This window comes from Grus americana, chromosome 7 (genome assembly GCF_028858705.1).
Source record: "Grus americana isolate bGruAme1 chromosome 7, bGruAme1.mat, whole genome shotgun sequence".
In the NCBI taxonomy this organism is placed as follows: domain Eukaryota; kingdom Metazoa; phylum Chordata; class Aves; order Gruiformes; family Gruidae; genus Grus; species Grus americana.
This window is the reverse complement of record NC_072858.1, coordinates 26,876,012-26,894,928: the sequence shown is the minus strand read 5'-3', so window position 1 is coordinate 26,894,928 and position 18,917 is coordinate 26,876,012. Positions and strand designations below refer to the sequence as shown.

At 36.2% G+C, this 18,917-nt stretch overlaps 1 protein-coding gene across 7 annotated transcripts in view; it reads left to right on the top strand.

Moving 5' to 3' along the window:
• Positions 1–18,917, top strand: part of DLG5 (discs large MAGUK scaffold protein 5) — a 111,453-nt gene that overhangs the window by 87,595 nt on the left and 4,941 nt on the right. For 4 of the 7 annotated variants that reach the window (XM_054832310.1, XM_054832308.1, XM_054832312.1 and 1 more), the window contains 15 exons: positions 1,414–1,552; positions 2,902–3,049; positions 3,560–3,681; positions 4,742–4,831; positions 6,091–6,259; positions 10,140–10,302; positions 11,186–11,319; positions 11,922–12,086; positions 12,467–12,650; positions 13,630–13,778; positions 14,090–14,260; positions 15,421–15,617; positions 16,356–16,499; positions 16,691–16,818; positions 17,607–17,716. In XM_054832310.1, coding sequence (XP_054688285.1) covers positions 1,414–1,552; positions 2,902–3,049; positions 3,560–3,681; positions 4,742–4,831; positions 6,091–6,259; positions 10,140–10,302; positions 11,186–11,319; positions 11,922–12,086; positions 12,467–12,650; positions 13,630–13,778; positions 14,090–14,260; positions 15,421–15,617; positions 16,356–16,499; positions 16,691–16,818; positions 17,607–17,716 — 2,213 coding nt within the window. The remainder of the gene's footprint in view (positions 1–1,413; positions 1,553–2,901; positions 3,050–3,559; positions 3,682–4,741; positions 4,832–6,090; positions 6,260–10,139; positions 10,303–11,185; positions 11,320–11,921; positions 12,087–12,466; positions 12,651–13,629; positions 13,779–14,089; positions 14,261–15,420; positions 15,618–16,355; positions 16,500–16,690; positions 16,819–17,606; positions 17,717–18,917) is intronic. The other 3 variants (XM_054832309.1, XM_054832313.1, XM_054832311.1) reach the window with 2 other exon arrangements.

The following is an 18,917-nucleotide window of genomic DNA, read 5'->3' as shown; positions in this document are numbered from 1 at the left end:
ACAGAGAGGATGGTTTTGGTACTCGCTATTTAAAAGACTGGAAAGGATCAACAAGGACATATTACAGTTGGTTCTACATACTGCCCAAGTAATATTGCTGATATCCTATAGGTGTTGGTTTGAGGTGAAGAAGAAGATTGTATAATAGAATTGTAATTTCTGTTTTTTAAGGTTATCGATGTATTATTTAATTTACGTTTCTAGGGTTAAATTAGGATTAGGTTCTGTGATTTTTTTTTTTTTCTCCTTCCTTAATTTCTCCCGTGTCCTCCCAGAAAATAGGCAGAACTTTGTAACTCTAAAGTTGTTGTTGACTAGAGAGCAGAAGTGATTTTGTGCCTCGAGAAGTGGACACCATTCACTCTGAAAATTTCTCTCTGGTGGAATCGTCTTTGTGCACTAACTACAGCTACATCAGGTTGTGTAACAATAGCGTCCAGTCTGCATGTATTCATTGCTGAAGTAGTATTTGTAATATCAAAATTACATATTTAGAATATGCAGTGCAGTTGAATTTGTAGCCGTATTGGGTGGTATCAATTTCCTTAGTTGTGTATATACACAATTAAGTTTGTTTACTTTGAATTGATAAATTTAAGAGACCTTTCATCCCTGAGTAGTAGGTGGTACGATTACTAATACATCTGTGGTAGTGATCAAGTATTGGATCTAAGAGGGTACCTCTGCATTTTATAGTTTTTGTGCTCTCAGTAACTCTTCATTTAATTAAAATACTGCTATCATAAAAACTGTAAGTACCTTTTCAGTAATTATTTTTCACATACTTCAATTTCATGTTTTATGTTGTACACTTCAAGTGTGTAAATTCTGCATGCTGAGCCCTGAACTTGTAGTTCTCTAGCATTGCTGTCAGTATCTGAGCTATTCTCGCGTTTCTTAACTCACCAATGTCTACTCATTATGCACAGAAGTTGTTGTGATGGTTCCAAAACCTGAATTTCTCTGTTGAAGAGAGGTTGTTCCACATGTATCTGAAAATACAGGCTTAGTGGAAAACACTTTCTTTCTTAGCCAGGTCTCCATTAGGAAATACTTGCAATAGTAGCTGAAATAACAGTTGAAATCTCCTGTGAAAGTGGTATTTTAAAGGAAAAATGTAATTAATGCTGGGTATTTTATTGTGAAGGAAAGCATACCAGTTAAGTTGCAAACATTGGCCTAAAAAGATTACAAAATAGTAAAAAGGAATAATGGATCAAGATGGAGGAAAGAAGAGGTAGAAGTGAATAGCACCATTGAAAGATAAAGGTGTAACAAGCACTGTGATGGTAAGCACGTTCTGGAATAAATACTAGAAAGTTTGAAGTTGCTTACTGCCTACAAAGTTTGGGTATTTCATTTTTTTCTTCTGAATCTCCAACTTTCTGTAATGAAACTTCTGTGTTTTTGTAGGTGCAGAAGTATGCTCCAGCTAGTGAGGAGCATCTGTCTCCAGAGCTACAGGAATGGGCACCATATTCACCCAAACGATCTGCTAGGCACAGCGATGGCTTTGTGCCTGCTGCTTTATATGGTGGCAGCATGTCAGCAGGTGAGTGACAGAACTTGTAGTTGCTTTCTAGGAATGCCCCAAGAAATTTGTCCATATTGGACAATATTGGGGATTAGTTGTGATATGTGCAGAACAAGCATGATTCACAATACATATTTTGGTCGTCTGTTGTAATCTGAATGTGGTCTGCTCAGCTTTTGACTTTAAAGAAGTGATACCTGTTTAAGAGCCATTAAGGAAACTGAGCAACTCCTGGCTGAAGGATTTGCGTTTCGTCAGTTTCTGTGCAGAGGAGTTTTCAGTGCATCAGTGGTGAACAAGGTGTAGCCTATACATTAGGGAGACAAGTAAGATTTCCAATATTTTTGAAAGCCAACAGTAAATGGAGGTGTCCCAAGCTTTAGATTCTTAACTTCTGAAATGCTTCCAAGCAAAAAGATCTGATGTTCAGGAAGTACAAGTTCTGCCTATTGGAAATCAAATGCTTGGAGCATCTCAAGTTGAGTGCCCAAACTGGTTGTGATCTTAACCTAAATTAAAGATTAAATGACATTGTATTTGAGATACTAAGCTGCTGAAGAGGAGCCTTGCAAGCAGCTCACATAGAAATCAGTATAATCTGGTAGAACAGAAAACAGCATGTTGTCTCAGTTGATCAAAAAGTTGTTGGTATTGAGGTTCATGTTAGCAGGTTTTTAAATTGGTACAGGCTAAATGGAGTGCTTCAGGAGCTAAGTAGGGTATCATATGCTCGTTGCTTTGAACTGGTCAAGAAGCATTTGCTTAGGCTTGGTAAACTTGTTGCCAGATGGATTGTTCAGTCTTTAGTGTAGCTACCTGCAGTGGTTGCATACAAAACTTGATTTTCAAATCAAGACAATATTGATTTTTATGAGTTTACCCTCGATTCTTTGGGAAGCCCCAAACTCCTGCATGTTCTAGAAATTATGGAAGACTTTCTTCTTAGTGGAGACCATGAAGGAGGTAATGGCTTGTTTATCTGGAACAATGGACAGCTTCAATCCTTGTTGTCCCAATCAGTTTTCAGAATGTAAAGATGTGCTCAAGAGTAGCTCAGATCAAAGAAGCTTTTGCTCTTCTTTCATTTCTTTTACTCTTTTCTTTCTCTCTCTTTTAATGATAGTAGAAAAAGTATCAAAAGGTATTATTTCTAACTAAAAGCTTTATCTTACCATGATGCCTTTGCATAATAACCCAGTCAAGTCAATCCTACATTCAACAATACGACTGTATATCTTGAAATGTGAACAAGTTTTTGCTATTATATTCTATGCTACTAACTCATTTAAGAGTGTCTTCGTAGGAGAGGTGCTCCAGCCCTCTCATCGTTTTTCTAGAAAGAAAGAATGTGTTTTTATCATCTTAAGCAGGTACTGTACCAAGAAGCTTAGCACCGTGCCCTGCAGTAACTGCGGTCATGAGAAATCCAATCTATACTGCCTGGAGCCACAGAGTTCACACCAGCAATTGCCCATCAGTCGCCAGCCAAATATGCCATCAGCATCTGCATCCCAGGTGTTTTGAAATTTATATCTCTTTAAATTTTTGTTTTCATTAGGATGAAATTGCTTTTGGTAGTTGTTTTATACAGTGCAGTGTGAAAACACACTGCTGTTATGTGTTATTTTGACCCAAGGTTCTCAAAACCGTTATTGCATAAAGTGATGTGCTTTCATGTGTTTCAGTAACTGATGGATTAGGTTTCCCTATGCTCCACTGGCTGTTAGTGACCAAAAAAAATATTTTATTGAATGAATTAACTTCTAGTGTTTTTTTTTTTTTCTTGTCCTTGTCAAAACAAATAAAGCCTTCTCTTTTTTTTTTATAGCACGTTAGGCTTTTTTTCCTCTGACTTCTTTTAGTTCATAAAATGATGGGACAATTTGGAAGAGGGAAGGAGAGGTGCATTCATTTTATTCAGTAACTCTGAGATAACCAAAATTTTTTTTTTGGCCAGTATGCCATTTGCTAAGGTGCTTTTCTCTGTTCTAACTGTTGCCCTATTCTTCTTTTGTTTTGATGTAGTTCCCAGCATCAAGGTCGCCTGAGTTTGGACCTAAGTCATAAACACTCCAACGACTACTCTGAAAATTCACGTACAAGAGCATCTCATGGCTCAAATTCATTACCATCCAGTGCAAGACTTGGTAACTACCTTTCCTTATTTATTTCCTGTGGGACTTGTATATATTGGAGATGAAGAATAAATGGAAAATGCCTTAAGTACATGCGTACAGGCTTGTCATAGCTAGCAAAGTCTCAAAGCTTCCTGTGCCCCTCTGTTTCATTTTTTGTGGTTTAATGACTGAAGGTGTTCCCTGGAAGTAGCTGTATCTAATTAGTTCTTTACAGCCTCTTTAAAATACAATCTGTGTGTGTGTATGTGTGAGTGATTCTCCTTTCTGTGCCTTTTACTGTTTGAAAGTACCTGTATAAAGATGGGAGGCCCAGCCAAAGTATTTTTGAGGTTCAGTGAGGTGGAGAGAAGAAAAGAAGAGCGCCCTCAGAACAAAAAAATCAAAGATGACTAATGGCATAATGTAAATTGTATTGTTGGAAGATAAGTTACACTTATGTTTATTTGATTGACATGTAAGATTGTTTATGCCTATGCTAGTCATACCAAAGCAAATGCATGCTTTATAGCAATGCCATTTCAACATTTTAGAATTTTTTAAAATTTTAAATTGTGTAATAACTTTTTTGTGCGTGTTTGTGTTCCATCAACGATTGGCAATTGCATCTGAATAGAGTATGGCAGCTTTGTAACCAAAGCAAAAAATGGCATAACAGTTTGCAGCCAGTGTTAAAAAATTATGTATTCATCCAAGCAGAATGTAATCAGAATATTTTAAATGCCTTTTGGCAAGTCCCATGGATTCTTAGTAAACAGAGATGTTAGATTATTGCTTGGACTTCAAGTTAAGTTTCATTTGAGTGAAAAATATTAAAAATATTTTTCATACAAGAATGAACAGTGCATATATACTGTATAGCTGCATTGTGCTCTGTTTATACTAACTGTGTAACTGAGACAATTTACTAGAAATACTATATAAACAATATGTATGAGGGTTATCAAGGCTTGTGCATAAATTCAGAGGCCATTTTAATGCTCACTGAAGAAGTAGAATCTAAATGTACTTTTTTGTTCAATGTAGTTGCTTTTACTTTTGTCATTGTAATGTTTTCTTGTTGTAAAAATAGGTTCTTCGAGTAACTTGCAATACAGAACAGAACGAATTAAGATCCCTTTAACACCAAGATATCCAAGGTCCATGATGGGCTCTGACAGAGGTGAATTATTTCATAAGTAACTTTAATCTCACTATTTCCAGTATTGCCAATCCAAAGCCTTTACAGTTGTTAAATCAGGTTCCACCAAAATCTAAATATGACAGTTTTATTAAGGTTACAAAAATCGCATTTTGCCACAGAGAGGTAAAAACAAAACAAAACTTTCTAATGAAAGTTGATTTTTCTGTTAGTAGACTCTAAGATGTGGCACCCTAAGAAAAACTACACAAAAAAGTAAGGATAATCATTGCTATATGTTTTACAGTTGTAGTTTTCTTCTAGAATGACATCATAAAAGTTTTAGGAGTGAGATGACCTGCACTATTTTTTTGGTTCTTTAAATATATTATTTTGCACATCATTGTATTACTGATTGTAAATTATATTTTGAAATGCAGTGAAAATATTTTAGTACTTCACTCAAAATTGCTTGGTGGATGATATTTAAAGGCATGATACAAATACCAGTTGGAGTGCTGGAGAGCTGTAGAATTCAGAGTTTGATGACAGTAAATGGCAATTCTTCGCTGCCATCATTGCTCAAATGTCGTGGAGCCTTAATGGATTGATATGCAGTGGTTTTCCTAACTGGGCAAATAAAATTGTTTCAAACGGCTTTCATTTGTGATTAGTAATTTGAGATTTGTTTTCTGTAGCTTTTTCAGAGGAAGCAAACAGAATGTTTCTGTCAGAGCACTTGTTCAGTAAATTACCCAGGGAGGGTACAGCCAGGGAAAAGACACAAAGTCATGTCAAGCTTGTTTGAAATTGCAGAGCTTTCCTGTCTCTGTGTATAATTCATGCTGGCGTTTTGTTGGTGTTTTCAGGTGTTTCATAATGCATCTCCCACCCAAAGGAAGGGGCTGTACATAAATATTTTATTTGAAAATAAACCTACATATTGAACTTTTATTTGACTACTACTTTCCTGTTTTTTCTTTAAGTTTGCATTGCTAAGGGTTTTCAGACATGCATATGGTGTAGCTTGTCTGTAACCTCCTCTCCTTGTTGAGAATGGCAGTAGTTGTATGCACACTCACAGAGGACAGATTCAACATGTCATTAGGGGCAGTAATTTTGTACTGTCTGAAATCGGTTACCTGATCTCCCTAAGCTTCTTACCTGGTTAATAGAGTGCTAGTCAACAGTCGGTCCTCTTTCTTGTCTCAGACGCGTCTGGTGTCTTCCGCTATGTCTGTGTAGATCTCCGAACTATGAGAGATGCAGGATACTAAAACTCAGCTGTTGATTTTCCATAGGCTCCTTGTCACACTCTGAATGTAGCAGTCCCAGCTTGATAACTCCTCCACAGTCACCTCTTAACTTGGAAACATCTTCCTTCGCCAGCAGCCAGTCTCAGAACTCCCTTTCTACATTACCTAGGATTTCCATTAGCCCAGTGTCTATTGGAGAACGTAGAAAAGATAGGTAAGGTCCCCACGTTATTTGCTTTTAATACAAATGTGTCTGAGGAAATTTTGTACATTTGTTTATTGGGCTGAAGGAATGTGAACATTTAATTTAAATGACGAGTATGTAGGCACAGAGGTGCATCTCAGGTCCTGTTACTCGATGTTTTTATTTTCTTTACAAAGTATGTAAGACATCTTTGTGTGGATCTGAAGAGCAGATTCTTGAGTTTAGAAAATTAAGGAATTTCATATGGGTTTTATTTGTTCCATGTTAGACTAATGGCCACACCAAATAAGAGCGTTCTAAATTGGAATACACCCCTTCAGAACTACCTCAGATGCTTGTTTGAGATTAGCATTGTTCTGTACTCTGGAAAACTAAATAAAATAAAGACCTAGTAACATCTGATAGCTAAATATCAGGTGCCTTAGCATTGTGGAATATGTGCTCTAACCACTGTGCCTTGATTCAGTTTAGCCAGATAACACAAAAAATTGAGGGCATAACTGTGCAAGAAGGTATCCATATGTACAGATGCAATTTTACTACAGTGACTGATCCCTTTGGCTGGACCTGGACTGCTGCTAGCAATAGCATGAAGTATATGCGTAGCTGCTTGCAGAATATGAACCTGATATGACAGCTTTCTTAAAGACATGAGCTTTGTGTTTTAATGACTTTCTATCTTATGATGAATAATTTCAAGATATGTTGCTTATGGTATCAGTCTTGGACATCTGATTTCATTTTATCATGATCTGGCTAGACTGAATATATGAAAAAGTTTGTGTGAATTCAAAGCATTGAACAGTAAGACACAAATCTGAATCCAGCTTTTATTTACAGTAAGGGAATCAAATGGCATTCTGGCAGTGTAAAGGAGCTATGATGTGTTGGAATAGATTATATTCATGTGAACTTCAAGAACCCTTTGTATTGCTTGATTTATGGAAAAGGACTGACCATAAAAAATGTGAATGATAAAGTAATAAGGATATTCTGTATTCTAAGTTTTCTGGTAGTAATAAAAAGTTATTCATAAAATGTTATATGAAACTTTTGTCTTGTTTAAAGAATCAGTAACTAAGTTATTGTAGTAACTCTAGAATGTATATTGTGTACAAAGGACAGTCTTACTTTGAAAGGGCATCTAAAGAGGTTTTTGTGAATTTTCGTTCTTTCTTACTTCAGTGTGACTTCTGTACTATGTGTACTCAGTTTGTGTTCTCATATAAATGTTCCTCTAATTGTCACTTGCAAATTCCAAGTCAGAGTTTCTTTTTTCTTTCACATGACTAATGATGTATAATGTTCAGCTGAAAAAGCTAGGGTTTTTGACAGCCCTATAACTTTGTATCTCTGAGCACAGGATACGTGTTCTGATCTCTGGGAAATAACAATTTCTGTTAATGTTGATCAGATGGTTGAAGTACAGTCAAGTTCCAGCCCCTTCACTCTTGCTGTGCATATGGATAAACCATAGTCTGTACTGGCTTTCTAAAAAGAATATAATTCTAAGTTTTGTGGGGGTTTTTGTTGTTTGTTTGTTTGTTTGTTTGTTTTTTTAAAAGCAAAACAAAAAACTAACAAATACTAACTTCTTAATTTAGGAAAGTAGATAATTTAAGCCTATCCTAAGAGAATGTTTGAAGATGCCTAGATAGCATTTTATATGGTTATTTGGTCTTATAATTCTTTCTGTTCCCCATAAAATACAAGTAACTCCCTTGACTGTTCTCCAGATGAAAATAATAATAATAATATAGATAAATTTAAATGTTTGTTCTGTTGATTATAGTTTAAATGAAAATTGAAAGATCTGATCAATTAAGACTTCTTTCTAATCAGTGTTTAGTGATTCTGGCAGGCAGACTGAATGTTATAGAAGAGTGTACTTCACTTGATTTTAATAACCCTGCTTATCAAGTAAGACACCTTTTTAATGTTATCATTCTGTTTTACTTTATTATTGATTCGCTACTACATGCATTACTAGTTATCTTTCATTTTCCATTTACTAGAATTCTAAGATATGATCCTGTGCAATTCGTATGGGTTTGATTCTTTCTTATTCCAATCGAAAGCAAACAAAACAAATTTGAAAATGCATGTGTTAGAAGGAAAAGCAGAAAGGTACAATAAATGAAGTTCAGAAGGATGTAATTTTAGGTTTTGATGAGGTAGTATGCCTTGATAAATTTTGTGATGTTAAGAAGCTTCATATAATGTCATGGTTTACATGCTCATAATGAGTAAAAACAAAAAAAAAGTTCATAAATTGCAGTTTTCTGGGAGTTAGCACAGTTTAGTTGTTATATGCTATGTACAAAAATGTGGGCCTTGTTTTAAATTTTGTGGTAGTAAACCTACCTTATCTTCATTACATCGATAGACAAGCTCTGAAGGCGTTACCTTGAACAGTGACGTTGATGTTAGAAGATTACTGGGTTCCAGAGTTGCATTCATATCAGCGGCCAGTTTTTTTATCTTTAATGCGTTAATAAGCTGGCAAACTATTATGCCCTTGCTGCAGAAGGCTATCAAATAGTTACCTTCAAAGACTGTGGCAATAAACATAATTTAGGAAATTATGGCCTCTGCCCCCAGCCCCAAATCCTACTCTTTCCAAAAATACCGTTCCTCAGCCTGGCTCACATTACTAGCAGTGAGTGAAGTCCAGTTAACTCATCTGGTCTCTGAACAGCACAATTAAAATAGCTGAAGCAGTTGGCACTATTTAGAGAATGTCTATATGATATCATGAAGTGTTGGGAAAGAAAACATTCAAATTAATGCATGTCAAATGTAGCATAATGCTATTAAAATAAAAAATACACCGCACCTGGTACTCAAGCCATTTCATTCAGAACGAGCCTCAACTGTTAATATCTGGTGATGCCTTTTGCTGTGTAGGCATTAAGTTCATGGTAATATGAACCAGCATTTTTTAGGAGGCTACTGTTTGTTTATACATGCCATGAAGGGACCAGCCCTGTTTGTACAGGTGGATACAACCTAAACATCCTAACTGGGGGGGGAGGAAGGGGGAATGTATCAGGGTTTTCTGTTGTATAAGCCATTCTCTTGTTATACTTACTAGTGTCTTACTATACTGTGTGTCTTTTTCTAAGTGTTCTTTTCTTCTCAAATCTTCTACATCTTTCAGATATCTGTTCCGTAATAGGTCTTTTCTGAGAATCCCTGTGGCTCCTAGGCCTAGGTTCTCATCACTAAGGAGTTTGAGGTTGGCCTGATATAAGGTTGTCCTTCTCGAGCAGTATTGCGCACTTTGTGCTATTTTACGTTTGGATAATTGCCCTGAAGAGAATTTGCATGGTAATGTTACCATGCAAAGTGCTGTCTTAATGGCTTGAGTTTGCAACTGCTTAATTTTCATTACTAATTTATGTTTCCCTGCTTACAAATATGAAATCTTATATCTGTGCATTGTTGTCCTTTGGTTTACCACCTTATTATTTATGATGTTTATTTTCATTGGCAATAAAGACTCCCAGCATTTATATTTGTAACATACCTTTCTAGAATATGGTTTGTAAATGACATATTATATACAGTGGTTCAATTACTTTTATATAATATGCATCTGGAAGCTTCTTTCCTACCAACTTCACCACCATCCTATTTATAATTTATATTTACCATAATGTTTCAGAGCAGTCATCTACCTGGTATATTTTTACTTCTGCCACTGTACGTTGCATGGTGTTAAAGGAATGCATTTAAGACAGTTGACAGTAAATTTTTTTAAAGTAACGGTTTAAGCCTATTTTATTATTACAGTTCAGACAGACATAAAGTATTGCATGTAACTTTGACATTGTGATGGTTCAAGTGCAATTTTGTCCAAATCAGTTTTAACTATCTCCTCTAAAAGGCCCTACATGGAAGAGCCACGTCATGTTAAAGTGCAGAAGGGTTCTGAGCCACTAGGGATTTCCATTGTGAGCGGAGAAAATGGTGGAATATTTGTCTCTAAAGTAACAGGTGGGAGCATTGCCCATCAAGCTGGCCTTGAGTATGGTGATCAGTTACTAGAGGTAATTGTTTGCTTACTATTCCTATGGCTTAATGAATAAGTTCATATGACTCCAGCCATAACTGCCTTCCCCAAAAGAGTATCTTGTGAAAGCTTGTGTGCTGTGAGATGTAGCAAAGGATACTCTGTAATGTAATATTCCAGTAATCGTGATTGTTGTGACTTTTTGTCAGGCTTCATCATAAAGGTAATGTCTTTTGATGGTAGATCTGCATTGCATCTTATCTAGATATAATTAAATGTTAAGCTAGCTAGTTTCAGTACTTAAACCAGTATAGTTCCAGTTCCAACAGCATACTCTGCCTGGTAAGGTGAGTAAATATTCAAGCAGCTGGCTTGTACTGAGTTTCATGCTGCAGTTGCTGTGCCATATCCTTACCTGAGGTAGGCTTTAGATTGCTGCAATCACGGTTTTGCCTACAGCATTACATAAACGTGTGGAGGAGCATTTTTTTAAAGTACAGAGCTTTTTTGTAAATGTTAAATCTGTTCATGCTTGTGGATGTTAAAGCATTTTCTGTTGCACAGTGTGTGGATAAGACTACAATGGACCTGAATGGATCATGGATCTGAATTTATCTTTAAATCCTGAACTTATTCAGATCAGTGATCTGAACCAACTTGTATTTAATCAATACATATGTCTTTTAATAGTAAAAAGATTTTTAAACTCGTGGTCAGGTTACCAAATACTTTAAAATTACAGTGATTCTTTTAAGGAGTGAACCCTAGGAATCATTGTATAGCAACATTTCCATCCTCCTATTTACCCTAGTGGAAATAAGTCAGCATTTAGACATTAACCTAATCGAGAGACTGAAAGAATGATTTTGCTAGTTTCCATCTGAAAACTTGACATTCTGGTTTGTGCATTTTTTCCATAGTTTAATGGAATAAATTTGAGAAATGCTACAGAGCAACAGGCTCGACTAATCATTGGACAGCAGTGCGACACCATTACTATCCTGGCTCAGTATAACCCACATATGTATCAGCTTGGCAATCATTCACGATCAAGGTAAGGCTGGCTAAGCTTTGAAAAAACTGCTCTCTCATCCATGCAGTTATTTAGTTAGTAGATAACTTCTGTACAGCTAATGTGTTTGCAAACATCAGCGCATTTGTGGTGATAAGACTTGTGATTGCTTAGAAAAGTAATGTGTGAATACACGCTTGTAGAAAACAAAAGAAAAATGCTTGATGCACCAACTATATTTTCTTTCTTATTTAGGCATAGTCCTTAGATACATTAAACTAAACCCAAAGATGACTTCTTCCTACAGTTATGAGATTCTAGTACTTCAAACTGGTTTTAAAATTTTTTTTTATATTTAGAGTTTCCAAAAACTAATTAGAGAAGGCATATGACCTAGTGAAATTATCTATCCCATTTTGATGTATGATCACACTTCAAAACTGAGCTTTATCTTTCCTAAGACTTATGGTGAACATATGTGATTTGGCACGCTCTTTGGGTTTGGGGGTTTTTTTCCTTACTTTATACTTGATTTATGGCCAAATTAAGAACTTTATCTGTGTGGAAAATACTTGGCATTGGTGAAACACTAACCCACCAGTCTTCTATTCTCTTATTTTCTTCTTTTTTTTTTTTCCTCTTAGTTCTCGCTTAGAACCTGTGAGTAATCATTCCACTCCTCAAGGTAGTGGAGCTGCAACGCCTGACAATCATTCCGTAATTGATACTGTGAGTGAACAGGATGAAGGAACAATGACACCCCCATCCAAACAAACCACACCAACTACAAGTCCCCGGAATTCCTTAAGGTAGAGAGTAAAATTATTGCCCTAAGGGAAAAAAATGGTTAGGATGGGTGTTAAGGGTATTAGAAAACAAAGTGTACTTCTGTGAATGCTGTATCTGGTTGAAATAAGTCAGCAGACAAGTTAAGTGGACCCCAGGATAAAAGTACATGTTTTCAGTTTTTGAAAGACGGGATCTGCAAGGAGTTTAGAAAGCTTACTACGAGATTGGTTTAGGTAAGAAGGTCTGCAAGGAACAGGGTGTTTGTCTTATAAGACTGTATCTGTACATGACCTATTTTGAATAATAATTATGTAAATATATATTCTTCAAATGGCTAGTTGATTGTATGTAATGCAAGTTTTTAAATTGAAGTACATGTGTTATTTCTCCCTGTCAAAAGGGGCCCTGTGGACACAAACAAAAGGACCCCTGAACCTAGAACTGTTGTTGTTAAAAAATCCCAAGTGGATCTTGGGATCCAGATATGTGGTGGAAACTTGTATGGAATATTTGTCTCGGATGTAGATGATGATAGCCCAGCAAAAGGACCTGATGGACTAGTCTTGGGTGACATGATACTTGAGGTAAGCTATAAAGAGAAGTCTGCAACATAGTGACAAAATGTCTAGTATGGTATAAAGAGGGAGCTGTACCAAGAATTGTGCTGTCTTGCCATGGGAGATGTTCCGTGAGTCTTGAGTTCCTGCCGCAAAAGCTGAGTAAGAATGGTGAGAATGCATAACCTTCATTCTGGCTGTGACGCGTAAAGAACTGGATGGTGTGCACCTGGAGAACTACCAGTGGCGAGAGCACAAATTGCCCACAAGTTTGAAGGAATAATGTATGTCCACCTGGATTTACAAACACCTGCTCTCTTCATCTGAATAGGAAGCCTTGAATCCAATTGCTGTACATAGGAGAAAGGCAAAGACATTAAAGATGTTGCAAAACAGAGAACAATATCGATCTTATCACTATGAAATTCTAATGAGAGTTTAGGGAAAGCCATGCAATATGTCCTTGACTCTGCTTTCTGTATCTGAAACAAGAATATTTATCTACTTGGCAGAACTGTTAAGGTGATAAACACATATGTGTTCATGAGCTTTTCAGAAACAACTGAGTATTGAGACTGAGCACTGAGTATTGAGACTCTCCCATTGCGCCTCTAGTATCCAGGTGGAGATTTTGCTTTGTAATTGCGTTTCTGACTTCCCTCAGACCACTTTGCTTTCCCTAAAAATATTAAAGTATTTCCAATGTGAATTTTATGATTCTCAGCTTACACTTTGAAAACTATTTAAGGAAGTGCAGACTCTCGCTCATGGTGCATGTCTGCTGTCTTCACTTGGGTATTTTGTTTTCCACCCCCATATCTCAATCTCCTGCTAGACATCTTAAGGTGCAAACTGTACTAGAGTTAAGTGGCAAGATTTACTTGTATATAGAGCCTACCAGTGGGAAAAACAAACTCATTTTGCATGTTTTTCAAGCTCACCTAATTCTATTGCCTGTTAAGATAAAATTTCACACCTAAGGGTTTCTGCGTTTTGTATTTTGCAGTATGGGTCCACTGATATGCGAAATAAAACAGCTGAAGAAGCTTATCTTGAAATGTTGAAACCTGGAGAAAACATCAAAATAAAGACTCAATACAGAATAGAAGAATTTAATAAGATAAAAGAGCTTCCTGGAGATGGATTCTATATCAGGTATTTGAGTGTGACTGGTAATGACAGCATAAGGCTGTTAGGATAATATGCTGACCATCATGAGAGAAATAGTACATCAGTTTTACCACATTTCTTTAAATTCAGAGTTTACTGATTTATCCCAGCTAGTCTCTGACAGTGAGTACAGGATCTGTAGCACAGTAAGTCTGCACGTTTCACTGTAAACTTGTGTGCTCTTGAAATGTACAGTTTGTCACTAATCTGTTAACTTTTTTCAAAATAAGTATGCGTGTTCTTCCCTTGAGCTGATGGAGATCAGTTGCAGAGCCTATTTATGTCTTTCTTTTCAGAGCACTTTATGACCGTCTGGCAGAGGTGGAACAGGATTTAAGCTTTAAGAAGGATGACATTTTGTATGTTGATGACACGCTACCACAGGGAAACTTTGGTTGTTGGATGGCTTGGCAGCTAGACGAGAATGCTCAGAAGCTGGAAAGAGGACAGATTCCAAGTAAATACATGTGAGTGACCTCAGTTAGAGTATTTATCTTACAGTCTTTAAAAGTCTGACTAGTGAGATGTGGTATAAAAGAGTTGTTTGCTTCTACTCTTTCTGGGAGATAATAATTCTTAGATATGTCATTTTAGGGATAGCATATTTTGATAACATTAAATATATTGCTCTATCAAGTTGTTTTTAATGCTATTAAATAGTCAACTAGAAATGGAAATGATACATAGACCAGTGTTGTGTTAGATAATTCAATAACAAAAGTGAGAGTAACTACAGCAAAAATACCCTTGGGTTCAAGGTTATCACAGCTGTTCTTGGGAAGCATCAGTGTTTTTAGTTATCTGTGGACAGCAATGTTGTTATAAGACTGTGTATCCACCACAAACTCATCATGTTGGAAAAGCAGTTAAGAGGAGTATGCAGGAACTAAAATTTTTACATTGATACTGAAATCGCATTAGTTATCACTCAGTGATTAATTTTTTTTTTTTTTCATTTTAAGATTATTGGTTTTCTGGTTTCCTTTTCTTCTAATAGTCTTCTCTCTATGTCATAACTTAAAATTTATCCTGGCGGTGGGACAATGGTACTATGTGGACTGTGTGGAAGTACAATCTATACCTATAGACCCATACACATCATTGATAGGCTTGTTACTGGAAGATGGATAGTAAAACCAACTACATTTTACATGTGTTATGTAGCCAAAATATTTTTGCTCATATAAATTAAAACTGTTATTTTGGAGTGCTAATAAGTTATTTCTAAGGATAAGTATAACATGCACCTTCATAGAAAGAATGGGATCTTCACCTCTGTGCGAGGCTGACTTTACTGGCAAGTAGGTGCATAATGCTGCTTCTACCTTGGAGAATTTTGCCCTGCCTGTCAGAGTGGTCATCCTCTGTGCCATGCTGCTGTTTATATTATAAGAATCCTGAGGAAATGATGGTAGTGTGAGGTTTTCAGATACTTATTATTTGCTTTATGTTAATGTTTATTTCTGGTTAATTTTCTGTGATGAAGATACTTGGGCTAAGGCTTTCCAGGGTGTTCCAGAAGTAGTGGTGATATTGTTTGTCAAAAAAAAAACCCTTAAAAATTTTAAATTTAAAAAAATAAAAAATATATGTTTAAATACCAACCATTTAGTCTGTTTCATTATAGGATGGATCAGGAATTCTACAGGAGACACAGCATGTCTGAGGCTAAAGATGAAAACAGTTCATCTAAGACATTGTCAGCAGCAGCACGGAGGTCATTCTTCAGAAGAAAGCATAAACACAAACGAAGTGGTTCCAAAGATGGAAAGGATTTACTGGCTCTTGATACAATCAGTACAGACTCCATTCCTTTCTTGGATGGCAAGTACCTTTGTTATACTTGGAGGGGGTTGCCTTTCCTTCTCTTTCATTTTTAAACAGCTGCAGCATGACACAATGAATAATGTTGCTTTCTGGTTGGTCTGAATACAAATGGTGATCATGTGTCCCATCACGTACATTACTTTTAATAACAAAATTCTTTTGTGTTAAATAACAAGCCAGAGTGTTTCAAATGAAATTTTTTTGGTAGTTTATTCCTAGATCTATTGGCATTAATGTTTCATTTGCAGAGGGAGATTGCTTTTTGTTGCATGGTTTTGATCTTTGTTTCAACTATTTAATTTCTGTCCAGGTTGCTTAGTCTAGACAGAAATTCAGGGCACCACTCAAAAATCTTCACTGGTATTTCTCCACTTCAAAAATCATGTAGGTTACAATGCTTACTTCCTTGGAAGAGCTCAACAAACCATACCAGAGAAACCAAATATTGTGTCTTGTTTATACTTTTAGGAAAAAAATAAATAGGAATGCTTGGTTTTAAAGTTTCGGTGAGGGTGGTGCAGAGAAGCACCAGGTTCAATTAGAAAAACATCTATTTTAAGCTGTCAAGTGGATAAAATTGCAATAATGGCTAGTGAGCATTTTTTTTATACTTGTCAAGGCCCTTATGCCTTGTAAGGGAGTAGTTTTCATAATACTGTTAGGATGCTTTTGCTTATCTGAAGAATGCCAGGAAAATAATTTACGCTTTTATAAGTAAATCTTCTGTGTGTGTAGATTCTGCAAGTCTGGCATATCAGCGTGTACAGAAAGTGGACTGTACCTCTCCTAGGCCTGTCCTTATTCTAGGACCTTTACCTGATGCTGTGAAAGACATGTTGGTCAAAGAATCCCCTGGAAAATTTTGCAGATGTCCTCTTGGTAAGTATGCAAATATAACCCATTTATTCTTTCTGAGTACATGATAGTAACATCTGTATAAGTGAACTAAATGGTAGCACAACCTTGGAAAAAACCCCAAGAATCTGAATTTGCAGACATTGTTTTGTTAGCCTTGTTCTGTGTCTAAGGACTAGTAGTCAGAGTGGATCTCTTCTGGTTCTGTGAAACAGAGGTTATGAAAGCTTCCCAACAAGCCATTGAACGGGGCGTGAAGGATTGTCTGTTTATCGATTATAAACGGAGGAGTGGACATTTCGATGTGACGACTGTAGCTTCAATAAAAGAGATAACAGAAAAGGTGAGTCACTTTAATGAGTAGTTCTTTGTACAATTTGCAATATATGGTCATATGATGTTGGGGGGGTGGAAATTATGTTAGCGTTGTCCTCCTTGAAGGCATTCAGAGAATTGTTCCCCAGGCTGCTGAGTAAAATAAAATTTACCTCACTTTGGCATGTAACTCTTTAAAGATTATTTTATGCAAGCTCACCTTTGTTGTAGAAACTAGTAATGTCCATATTCTTTTACAGTATTATTAAATAAAGTTAGAAATCATTTTCATAGATTCCATCTCCTACTCCCCCAAATGAGGATTTAGGGTTTTTAACTATTCCATTTAATGCAGTCATATAAAACATAAACATCATAATAATCCTGGAAACAGATGTTAATTAAAATATGTACATTTTTTTACAGTTTTCTATCAAACCACACAGAAAGTCTTATTATTGTAATGCTTGTGTTTGCTTATGACTTCTGAAAGAGAAAATGAATATGAATATTTAAATTTGGAAAAAAGAATTACATATTTCAATCTGAGTTTTCATTTCATTAGTTCTTCAAATACTTTTTTATTTCTATCGATGCATGCTTTTGGTACTGTGAATGGAATTTCTTGCAATTTTTCATCTTCTGTCTTTGTTATAAATCCTTCGGGTACAAATTGCTCAGTAGTCCCAAAATGCTAAATGTGTAGCAAAATTCTGTTGGGTTGCTGTGATTTAAGTAGGGGAAGAAATGGGGGATTTGCATGTGTGCTTGTGCTCTTTAACTGAATGGGTGTTTTGCATTTACATTTGATCTTAGGATTGTCATTGTCTGCTTGACATCGCTCCTCATGCCATCGAACGGCTCCACAGTGTTCATATCTACCCTATTGTAATTTTTATTCGCTACAAAAATGCTAAACAAATCAAGTAAGTCTGTGAGGGGTATAGTTCAGGGATGTTTATTTTAGTTTAAATAAACTTGTTATGTTTATTGTTTCTTTCATCCTAGTCATCATAAATATCTTTAAAATGTGGAAATTAATCCTCACAAAAACCGCCGTGAGGTAAATGATCTGAGCTTCATTTTGGTTGCATGACAATTAAGTGAATCTTTCAAAGAAATCAACCAATGTAGACTAAACTGTATGTACTCTAGGAGGCACTCGGATCTTTCCTGCTTACCTTTGTATTAAACTGGAAGACACATATGGGTGAGATCCTTTTGAGGATTAAGTGGTGACCGTGACAAAGAGCTATCCTTCATCTTCTCAGCGGGGCCGAGTGTGGATGCGGTGCCGATTGATTCGTAACCTCAGCTGTCCCACCTTCATTCTCCAATGCAAATGGCAAGGGAAGTCCCCTTCTGCCATGGAGTGTCTATGCCGTGGTCTTCTCAGGCCGTGCTCTTTCAGTAATTGGGAATTTCTTGCTTGAATATAACCAGGAACAGAACATGGGAGTTACAAATCCCAGTCCCTCCCCTAATGTTTGAGTAAGCCTTCACACATTTTGGTTTGGCAAGAAGTGGCATAATCTCCCAAAATAAGTACTAAGAAACAGTTTTGTTGTGAGATCTTACAGTTGTGATACCTTCATTTTGAAAGTTAAAGACTTCTTATATTCTTGATTTGTAGGTAAATTTGATGACTATTTAATAAAGAAGATAAGTATCACCACTTTCTAGTAGAAGCAAGACATAAGGCAATGTGGTATATTTCATTACCACTGTAGGATCATGCAATTGAATGATAAATGGAACTGTCATGTCTTGAGCCCCTTTGGAAATGGCATGGTGACCATTACAGCTATTTCATTTTTTTTGGAAAGTGACAGAGTGCGATTGAACTAGACAAGTAAGGATTTCTAGCAGTCATCAAAATAAGATGCAGTGGCACATTGTCTCTGCCTGTTATGAGCACCAAAGGTTTTTCCAAACAGCCTTTTTGATATAGCGCAGGTTCCATTGGCATTCTCTGAAATGCTACACAGCAGTGATAGGTTAGTTTAGTAGTGATTTTTTTATTTATAAAAAAAAAAAGTGCTTGTTTTCTCACTGCTATAAGAAACTATGCTTATATTGTTTCAGTACCTATCTATATGATCTTACTTGTTGATTATAAATTCTGCT